General features: G+C 42.0%; 1 protein-coding gene across 1 annotated transcript; it reads left to right on the top strand.

Annotated features, from left to right (window-relative positions):
- Positions 1 to 4,556: 4,556 nt before the first annotated feature.
- On the top strand, positions 4,557 to 6,844 carry LOC128642286 (G protein-coupled receptor kinase 5-like). Its single transcript, XM_053695000.1, is given in 3 exon segments — positions 4,557 to 4,942; positions 4,985 to 5,699; positions 5,702 to 6,844. Coding segments are annotated over 3 exon segments (1,770 nt in total). The 5' UTR covers positions 4,557 to 4,603; the 3' UTR covers positions 6,418 to 6,844.
- Positions 6,845 to 11,764: the final 4,920 nt, after the last annotated feature.

Raw genomic sequence — 11,764 nt, 5'->3', positions numbered from 1 at the left:
GTCCTCCTCCAGTGCAGAAGCCCGTCGCTACACAGTCTTTGAGTCAGGTGAAATGGCAGAACATGAACCGAAAGAGGCAAAAGACAAAGGAGAACAGGGAAGATGAACCTGGTTAATTTTCCCTTCCGTTTGGGAGGTACAGAGACTGGGGAGTTGAGATCCACAGATGCACCCGAGGGGTGCTAGAGGACGGTAACTCCTGAGTCACAAGTTATTGTTTTCGCTCAATGCCTTTATATTTACCTTGATGAGGCTGCAGGGTGGCCTCAACTATACTATAGAAAATGCTGTGGGATGGGTGCCCACTCAATGCCATCTGTTAAATTATGGTTGTCCCTACGTTAGGGACCAGTTATATGTTTGTTTATTGTTGAATTGTTGTGTGTCCCCACTTTTCTTTTTCCTTTTCCCACTCCGTGACTCCATTCAGAGGCAAATTCACACAGATAGGAACATTTTGTTAAGACATCCGTTAAGAGGTAAGACTTTTTATCTAGGAACATTTCACCCCAGGCATGCCACACAGGGAGAAGCGGGTGGAGACAGTGAATCTAAATATGTCTAATAGAAAAAAAATTGCTATCCCATAATGTTAGGGGCCTAAATACAGACACTAAGCGTAGAGTAGCAATGAATCAAAACAGAACCTTGAACGCCAATATACTCTTCCTGCAGGAAACTCACCTTTTCAAAGAATCAATACCGAAATATTGGTTGAAGCAATTTAATTCGCATTATCATGCAATGACAACCAGCAAAAAAAGGGGGGTCTCAATTTTAATTCACTCCTCTATCAGATTTACCCATGACAGTACTGTGGTGGACCCAGAAGGGCGATATCTGATAGTAAGGGGGCACATACTAAATTCAGAGATAACCTTATGTTATATTTATGCCCCTAATGAGAACCAACACGCATTCTTTATGCATATTTCCCATTTACTTACACAGTGGTCACAATCCAAAATTATTTTAGCAGGGGACTTTAATTTAACTATGGCCCTGATCAAACCAAGTAACAATAGACCCCTAACCAACAAGAACCTCAGACACAAACGAATTGTCAAATCGATTCAGGATGCACTTGCGCCCCACTCCCTACTGGATACGTCGTTTTGGTATACAGCACTTACAGTGTCCAAAAGTGCACAGTGTAAGGGGCAGCTGCAATAGCCCCTCATAAGGCTTGTCTTGTGTAGTAGTAACACCAGCATTAGGTTGTCTTGGTATAAACTTTTATTAGAGAAACATTAAAAGCAGCTGCTTTTAATGTTTCTCTAATAAAAGTTTATACCAAGACAACCTAGTGCTGGTGTTACTACCACACAAGACAAGCCTACTGGATACGTGGCATACTTTATACTGGATGACGACGGACACTACATTCTATTCTGCGGCACACAATTCCTATATTAGGTTGGATTATATATACACCAGTCAGGTACTTTAACCATTACTACATAGTTCAGGCATACACACTTGTGTGTGGTCAGACCACTCTATAGTCTCACTGGATTTGGAGGGGCTAAGAGATATACAAAGAAGCAGATCATGGACATATGTCAGGCAGCTGGTGTGTGCTTCACTTTATTCTGGATCTCAACTGCAGATATAAGTTAGATAAGGTTAGAAAGAGTGAATGATAGATAGGAATTACGTTTTTGAATTCCCTTGTTTGTATGTTACAGGAGAGTGGAATATTAGGGGAGAGACTCTGCAGAGCCTTCTGTGGAATGATTTTACTGTAACGAGATATAAACTGTCAAGTATCAAACTCCAGTTGGGATGTGGTTGTCGTTGACTGTGTGGCCAGCTGAGTCTAAGATCAAGTTACGGGGAACGGAACTCACCCGGCAAGTACTTCAGCTGATATCAACGTCAGAGGTGACGTATGGTAGGAGCGGTGTTGCCCAGCTGAGTGTCGGAGGCTATGGGGATGTAGGCGGTTGCGCCCATTAGCTGATTGACACCTCGAGAGATGACAGAGGTAAGGGGGCGTTCCCAGCCCAGCTTGAGCGTAGATAATATTCTTTGCGGCTAAGTAATATAATATCCGTTGACAGAATTACAAACTGCAGAGTTCTTGGTGAGAGGAGAATAGCGGTTGGAGTAAGTGAGTGTCAGGACTCCCCTGTATCAGCTCCTTTTAATGGTTTCACCCCCAGTCTCCACCTCCTTTCTCTTTTAAACACCTCAACACCTTACCACAGGTGCTTAGTAATTTAATTGTACTTTGGTTCCCTCTGGAGTCATTTTCCTAAGCTCCTGAAATTTTGTCCTGTGGAATCTTTTCCTGTGAAGATTGCTAACCACTCTGCAAGAGAATTGGATTTTCGTTTCTCTCATCTCATCCTCCCTGCAGCTCCTGTCATTTTACACTGCAACCGGATCTGAGTGAGTCATCAGTGTGTTTATTCTTACTACTCAGACAGGACTCTAACTATCTTGCTGTTCAGCTGTAAGCACTTTCCAGTGTGCTGTGAGAAAGGTACTGTGTTATTGGGATCTGTTTACTGAACTGTTCCAGGGTTAAGATTACAAGCACAATTGACTTTAACTCTTTGTCTACAAAATAATACATGAAGTAATCTAACCTAAAGAAAGTCGTGTAACACTTCTCTTGGCATATGCAGTCCTGTTTCACTAATAACTATTGAACTCTCTGAACCATTTCTGCTACGCTCCTTACCTCTGACTCTTAAAGGTACAGGAGTTATTTTTTACTCTATACTAAAATCACTTGCACCATTCTCTTCCTACCTTCTCCATATGTAGGAAAGTTATGTGCTGTGATACAAATACTTATATATCTGTGATAAAGCATAAGGAAATTTATGATTAAACAATAATGAATTTAGTTTTCACTTTAATCTGCAGCTGCGGTTCCTTTATCAAAACCCTGCCTGATAGTGAGATATGTAATCCGAACTCATAAACTCATATGGCGTAGAGAGTCTGTTACAGCAGCTACTCTAAGTCAGGAAATCCTTGTTGCTCAGGGTTGAGAGTTTTCCTAAAGTTCAGGCTGCTTGAGCAGAAGTAGAAGACACTGTATAAAAGTGTATTCGGCTAGTAGAAACTAGTTGATAAAAAGATGGTTAGAGCCAAGTTAATTTTGTAAGAGCAATCTGTTCAGCAGAAACATGCTACACAGAGGTACAATAATTGGCACTGTTGTTATAGGATTCTGGGAATTTATAGGGGAATGTCTTAAAGGGATATACCATGAGTGTAAAGCGTGACAACATATGATCCTACACTCTTAAAAAACACACAGGTACATGAGGACATACTTCACTCGCTTTTGGAATACTGGACGATCAACACAGATTCCACGTCAAATCCGTTGTGTACGTGGGCTGCACATAAAGTAGTACTTAGAGGACTATTAATCCAGGAGAAAGCCAAGCTAAACAAGAAGAGTAGGGCTCATGTAGAACAGCTACACAAAGAAATAGACACTTTAGAAAGACAACATAAACTGACTAAACGAACAGTGACTTTATATACCTTACAAGACAAAAAGAATACACTAGCAACAATCCTTAACTCTCAAGCGGCGAGGGCGCATAAAATTAGAGAGAGATGCAGAGCTTCAGCGATCCCTTTGATAGAGACAGAGCAGGGACATTTGACAGCCCATCCGCAAGAAATAGTCGACACCTTTGCAGCCTTTTACGGTACACTATATGACGGGAAGAAAGTGACACATAATCTAGAGACAGATTCCTGGACGGTAGAATTATTTGATGACTGCCCATTGGCTTCGCTAACAAAAGAGCAGAGAGACTCTCTCAATGCCCCGATATCCATCCTGGAGATCCTGGGGGCTATTAGAGACCTGAAACCGGGTAAAACAGCGGCTTCCCAGGGGAATACAAATTATTTAGAAACATGTTAGTCCCTCATCTGACCAAATTTAGCAATTTTATACTGGAAGGTAACCCCATCCCCCCGGAGTTGTTACAGGCTAAAATAGTTGTAATCCCCAAACCTGAGAAGGACCACAAGAAATGCCAAAATTATCACCCCATATCGCTGATCAATCAAGATCTAAAATTTTTCACCAAAAAATTGACTAATCGCCTCAAATCAATCATGCCCATTTTGGTCTACCCTGACCAGGTGGGGTCTATAAAGGATAGGGATGCTCCAGATAATATTAGTAGGATGACTAACCTTATACATCACTTAGACGGATCGCGGACGCCTTCTCTACTCCTATCATTGGATGCGGAGAAGGCGTTCAACAGAATAGTTTGGGGATACATGAATACAACCTTGCATAGAATGGGATTTGAGGCTTCATTCATGACAGCACTACAGGCAATTTACTCAAAACCTCAGGCCCAGGTGACCTCAGGGGGTTACAAATCTAATACTTTCCCTATACTAAACGACACTAGACAAGGTTGTCCTCTTTCGCCGCTACTATTCTCCCTTTGCATTGAGCCGTTCGCGGCTAAAATTAGAAACTACCGACATCTCCCCCCGCCTCCCCTCCTCCTTCCCTTGCTCCCCTCCCTTCCCTAACTCCCCTCCCTTCCTCTCCTGCTCCTTCTGCCGCCTCTGCTGCAGTGCTACCTTGTAACGCAGCCTGTCAATGGAGCTCGAAAACATTGTGGCCAACACGGTTCTGCTAAAAGCCAGAGAAGGAGGTGGAGGAAAGCGCAAGGGAAAAAGCAAAAAGTGGAAAGATATATTGAAATTTCCACACATAAGTCAGTGTGAGGACCTGAGAAGAAATACAGAAAAAAATTATCATAACTTGTGTGAGAAACAGCCGATTGGGAGGCTTCTCTTCCGCCAATTCTGCGAAGCTCAGCCAGAGCTGGAATGCCTCATTCACTTTTTGGATGCTGTGGCCGAGTATGAGGTCACACCTGATGAAAAACTAGGAGAGAAAGGAAAAGAAATTCTTGTCAAATACCTCAACCCAGAGGTGAGTGAAAGATTGGAATAATAGTCTGTGCTGACCATACAGTCCCCAGTTTTTGTCTCTGAAGTTGGTCAAGACATTGTTCACCAAATGGAGGAAAAGCTGGTGATCAGCCCATTCAAAGAGCTTTTTTGTCACTGTGCAAAATCTGTCCATGACTACCTGAGCGGCGAACCCTTTCAGAGCTACCTGAGCAGTATGTATTATGACCGCTTCCTGCAATGGAGATGGCTAGAAAGGCAGCCTGTAACGAAGAATACTTTCCGGCAGTACAGGGTTCTTGGCAAAGGGGGTTTCGGGGAGGTGTGCGCGTGTCAGATCCGAGCCACAGGGAAGATGTATGCCTGTAAAAGGCTAGAGAAGAAGAGAATCAAGAAGCGGAAAGGTGAATCAATGGCACTGAATGAGAAGCAAATATTAGAGAAAGTCACCAGCAGATTTGTGGTAAATTTGGCGTATGCATATGAGACAAAGGATGCGCTGTGCCTGGTTCTGACATTAATGAACGGTGGTGACCTCAAATTCCACATTTATAACATGGGAAACCCAGGCTTTCAAGAGGAGAGGGCTTCATTTTATGCTGCCGAAATACTGTGTGGGCTGGGGGACCTGCACCGGGAGAACATTGTGTACAGAGATCGGAAACCAGAAAACATTTTGTTAGACGATTATGGTCATATAAGAATATCAGATTTGGGTCTAGCTGTAAAAATCCCAGAGGGAGAGACAATTCGGGGCCGGGTTGGGACAGTTGGGTACATGGCCCCGAGGTTCTGAATAACCTACGTTATTCCTTCAGCCCGGATTACTGGGGACTGGGCTGCCTGATTTATGAGATGATTGCAGGGCAGTCTCCATTTCGGGGCAGGAAGGAGAAAGTTAAGCGAGAGGAAGTGGACAGACGAGTTCTGGAGACAGAGGAAGTCTATACTACAAAGTTTTCTGAAGAGGCTAAATCTGTGTGTAACATGCTACTCACCAAAGATGTGAAGCAAAGACTGGGGTGCCAGGATGGGAGGACGGCAGACGTAAAGCGACACCCCTTCTTCAGAGCTATAAACTTCAAGCGATTAGAAGCAGGAATTATGGATCCCCCTTTCATCCCTGATCCTCGTGCGGTGTACTGTAAAGATGTCTTGGACATAGAACAGTTCTCCACAGTTAAAGGTGTCAACTTGGACCAAACAGATGATGATTTCTACACAAAGTTTTCCACTGGCTCTGTATCCATCCCCTGGCAAAATGAGATGGTAGAGACAGAATGCTTTAAGGAGCTCAACCTTTTCGGGCCAAATGGTACACTCTCTCCTGATCTGAACAGGAGTCATCCGCCAGAACCACCAAAAAAAAGTTTGCTTCATCGTATCTTTAAACGTCAGCACCAAAATAATTCCAACCTCTCGCTGGGGAACAAGTCCTCTTTAAACCATCACATGAATGCTAACCACATCAGTTCCAACTCTACTGGGAGCAGCTAGTGATACTCAATCACCAGTGAGAGAAACATCATGTGGTCTGATGACCCTCCTCCGCTACTGATAGCGAGAGAGAGGGAGAGAGAAAAGGGGAAAATAAAGGAGGAGAGCCAGGAATCTCACTGCCGGCTTTCACAAGGAGAAGTCTGTGTATTTGTGTTAGATGGGACTGATCAAGGGGAGAGTTTATTTTCTCTCTCTTACAGTAATGCCTCACAAAGGATGGAGTAAAACGTTTGCTCAGGTCTGTGCTCGGGTGAGGGGAGCACGCGTCCCCCTTTTGCGACTGGTGTGGAATACAAAAAATAAATAAACATATCTCCCATCTCCTTACAACTTTGCAATAGGAACATTGCTGCCTGCATGAAACAAGATTAACAAAGCACCATACATAAGGAGAACAGTCCACCCTTGGTCCTAACATTACCATTGCTGCACCCCACCCCATTTCCTCCCCAGTCCAGAAGGATTTGCAGAGCATCTCGCCCTTTCGGCCTCACACTTGTACGTTTTCTTTTTGTTTGTTTTTTAACAAATGACAAAAAAAAAAAAAAAAAATTTGTATTTTGGGTTCAATACCCTGCAGAAGAGCGCTTAGAACAGTGAAAGTGAGAAAGGTGTTCAGAGTACGCTGAAGATATACTGTGGACCTTTGCTTTAAAACTTTGCTTGCCAGAAATGTGTTTCAGGCTCACCCTGGTGGTAAAAGGGATTAATATTGTAACATTGGTACTTGCTCCAGTACTCAAATAGATTGGTATTCACTGTGTCTCGGGAGACCAGAGGGGTTAAAGATCTTATGAAACTATTGGTTAGGGGCAAAAGAGGAATATTTGCAGAGTTCGTGTTTCCTGGCTATGGCACTTAGATCTAGTGTTTTTAAAGCATTTATTCCACTTTGTAAACACCCCTACATTGTCTTTTTTGCACTTAAAATAATTTGTCAAGGAACCAGTGAGCCTTTTAAAGATGTTTAATTGCTATATTGTACATTGAGATTATCTAAATTGCACAGCAGGGACTATGCTATAGCACCATATAGTGATTATTTGCCCTTAAAAGCTGACAATCTGTTGCTATGATGGGACACAGGCAATTGATTAGTGCTCTGTCAAACATTCCAAAGCTTGGAGGCATCAACTACTTGAATTTTGTAACCAAAATCTCTTTATGAAATGTTGATGGAACTATCCAATGAAATACAGATTTAATTCAAGCTGTCCAAAATGTGTCTGTTGTCCCTTTATCGGTCTTACAACGTGAAAAACTTACATCTGTAATATGTATTCTGTTTGAAAAATTGCACATTTCTCTCTATACAATGTTTTGATTCATTTTGTAACGGATGTTTTGCTAATGTAGGAATCTATTTGCAACCACTCTCTGATCTATCTATTGTGCCAAACTGTTGAATTACTCTTGTACAATCACTCTGCTGCTCATGCGCTTGATGCAACAGCTAAAACATTTGAGTGTTTTAAAGATTACTGAGGTAGCACCTAATCTATATTTTTATGATTTTACAGAATATTAAGTCTGGTTAGATTTGCAGAATGCAAAAATGCTTAAACGTTATTAAATGGAAGACATCCATCACTGCCAGTTCATAAGGGCTTACATGTATGATTGCCATGATAACAATTTGCCTTTTTTTTTGTTACCAAATGTATTTTTATACATATATATATATATATACAGTGTTTAATGTACACCATATTGCAAAGCTTTAAAATTACCAGAAATCTTTGTACCTTCCACGAAGAAAACAGAATGAGGCCATGCAGGGGTTTATCCTGAGCTCTGTGTTGCCAATGTAATGCATACTGCAAGGGCACTTTTTTCACAACTGTAAAGATCCAAACATTCAATTGAATAACATCATACATTCATTAAATGTGAATGTATAATTGCACTACATGCCAAGCCATGTTATTAGAAAGTCATAGGGATAATTTAAGTAGAAAACAAGGGCGTTATTGTTCAATCCTGTATATATAAAATCACAGACTCCTGAAAATGATTATTCGATCAAGGCCACCTGAGTACAATCTACTCTAAAGTAGGAAAACCTATGCATCAGGGGTTTAAAGTCAAATGGAAAATTGATCCTCAACGCAGGGATTTATTCACTTCAATTTTTATCTGACAATAAGGCTTTATTTACTAGTTCCTGGCCACTAAGCCACACCTGTACCCTAGAATTAATGGTAAATCTCATAGGTTACCAAAACTTTTTTGTTACAGGTTAGTGGATGATGATTCTACTTGTTTTAATAATTGGCCCTTTATCAATTTGCTGTAAAATCACTTTATCCTTTAAGTGAAAACATTTGCCCTATACATTTGGAGTAGTTATTTTTCCAGCAGTGGGTGATGGTTTTACGGCCTATTGAATTAGGGCCATTACGGGGCTCACTGGTTTCTCGCCATGTTTTAAAATGTAGTAAACTCTTCCAAATGCCACCCACATGCTAAAGTTATAGGGGTGTAATTTTGTTTTGTGCGTTTTCTGTTCGTCTTTCTTTTCTTGTTTTTATTAAATGTTACCAGAAAACTAAAAAAAAAAAAAAAAAAAAATTAGAAACTACCCAGACATCTCAGGAATTAAATTAGCCAAGTCAGAATACAAACTAGCTCTCTTTGCGGACGATATTTTGTTAGCCATTACCAAGCCGCTTATATCTCTCCCCAATCTATATGCGTTGCTAGATAATTTCTCTTCTATTTCGGGATACAGGATAAACACAGATAAGTGTGTAGCACTTTCTATAGCCATCTCCCAACACTCCCAAAAAATCTTGGAAGCAAACTTTGATTTTAAATGGGTGAAACACTCTCTCAGGTATTTGGGAATAAATCTTACCGCGCAAACAAAACTCCTATACAAACATAATTATGTCCCACTCTTTAGCGAAATTAGAAAAGACATTCTCAAATGGAAAAAATATAGCTTCTCCTGGCTGGGGAGACTGGCGTCAGTAAAAATGAACATCCTTCCGCGTATTTTATATCTTTTTAGAGCACTGCCCATCAAAATTATTAAACCAGATATAGAAAAATTACAGTCGTAGCTCCTGGCCTATATCAGACGGTCAAAATCTGTGAGGGTAGCAAAACCAATAATCCACAGACATAAAACTCTGGGGGGGGGGGTGGGGGCTCCTGAGTTGATGGAATATTATAGGGTGGCTAGACTGTCGCAAGACTCTATGCTCCTAAAGAGGTCGGAGGAAGCTATCTGGGTCTCCTTGGAGGTGAAATTGGGGGAATGGGAAGAAAGAGACTCAATACTGGGATGCACAGACCTTACAGGTTGGCAGGACGCCCTCCAAGACACATACATCAGACTTGACAGTAAGCATATGGACGAAAGCCATGAAAAGGGAGATCTCATACCGGAATACTCCTTACTAACACCAATCAGATACCTCCTACATGATGACTCCCGCAGTCAAATTAAAAAATGGTAAAATAAGGGGTTATATAGGGTGGCAGATATCGTGAAAAATGGAAAATTAATTTCATACTGCAGATACAAACAAAACTACACCCAAACAAGCTACACTGGTATCTTTACCTACAATTAGGATCTTCCCTGCAGGCATTTCTAAAAAAATACCCAAGCAAGGTGGCCACAGTACTGGAATGGTGTGGCAGTAGCCCCTTTAGAACCAAGCACTCCATATCTAGAATCTATCTGGCTCTACAGTCCCCACCAAATAGGAACAAGTCTTCCATAATGCTATCATGGGAAAAAGAACTAAATATAGTTAGATAGACACAGGATTGGGAGATAATATTCCAAACAGCAGACAAGGGGCTGGTAAGCGCTGACTTAAGGGAAAATACTATGAAGACTATATTTCGGTGGTACCTGACCCCAGTTAGAACCTCCCATATGTACCCACATGGGAATAATCTTTGTTATAGGGGATGCAGGGAAACTGGCACCTATGCACATATGTGGTGGGATTGTTGGGAAGTGCGAGGGATATGGAGATCACTATAGGCCATCATTGGACGAGGACTTTGATATCACTATACAACAAGCCCTACTGCATGAATATATAGACAAGTTCCACAAACACCTCAACAGGTTTATTAGAATCCTATGCACAGTTACAAGAATCTGTATCGCAAAGTACTGGAAAGTGGGTACCCCACCATGGCTAGAGATAAATAATAAGATCCAACGGGGGCGTGTCTGAACAGCAGCTAAGATGGCTGCTTTTCTTCAAGGCTAATGACAGGAGCTGGGGAATCCGCTATTTTCCGCTCTCTGGACCCATCTTCTAACTACAACAGTAGTACTCTGGGAAGTTTAAATACTGTGGAGCAGTTTTATATTTGTTTTCTGATGAGATTTAGCCCGTAAGACCTTTTTTGATGATGTGCGTAGCGGAGGCTAACTAACGGCCTGTGCCTTCATCGCGTCCTCCCCATTTTCCTGTAATAACAGGAGGAACAGCAATAATAGCTGTCTACGTTTAACCTGCTTTCATTTTCGAGTGAGTAACAATCTATTTTGACTTACATAAGTCTATCATGGATCATTCTAATTCTGCTATGGACACCCTATCCTTAAAGTTACAAGCTTTGTTTAATAACTTTGAAGCGGAAATCCTTCAGACTATTGGAGCCTGCTTGGGGGACCTTCAGCCGATCAACGTACCGGATCGAGAGCACCCGCAACACCACACGCAGTCTGAGCTGTGTCTGGATGAGCAGCGCCACACTGCTCTTGACGAGCCGTTGCCTCAGGCCGACTCTGCTCCTGCCTCGTTCCAAGCTTTGGCTAAACAATTTCAACCCCCGGTTCATGCCAAGGAAGAGACAGCTGATCCCGGTGAGCGGAGTGCAGTTGTGTTGGAGGACCGGAGGGAATACACAGAAACCAGGTATAGCGGAAGCTACGGCTTTCTGTCCCAGCTTAAAGTGATCTGGTATACAGATGGGGACTTGAGCCACGAGACTGGGAAGGAGCGACTCATAACCGGAGATGGAACAACTGTGAGTGACTCTTGCATTTCCCCCAGGCTATATGCACGGCAGCTCAATATATTGTCTGATCACAAGCTGAGAAGAGTAGGTGTGGGGTAAGGCTGCAGACTATGCTTGCTCCGGAATACTCCTCAAAATTATTCTAAGGGGACTCACAATACACTGTTCTTCCATATGGCACTGCTTATGACGACCGGATGGTCTGAAGTTTACAGATGAGTAAAAACTCTAAACTAGAGAAGCATTGTTACCTTCATGTTAGATAAATTGACCTGCACCTGTTCAGTTGGAATGTACATATATGAATGTTTCTCTTAAGTTAGCACTATAACTTGCTCATAAGAAAAGA

The sequence above is a fragment of the Bombina bombina genome, chromosome 11, assembly GCF_027579735.1.
Source record: "Bombina bombina isolate aBomBom1 chromosome 11, aBomBom1.pri, whole genome shotgun sequence".
NCBI classification, from domain to species: domain Eukaryota; kingdom Metazoa; phylum Chordata; class Amphibia; order Anura; family Bombinatoridae; genus Bombina; species Bombina bombina.
Note: the sequence above shows the minus strand (reverse complement) of the source record. Positions and strands in the feature narration are given on the sequence as shown.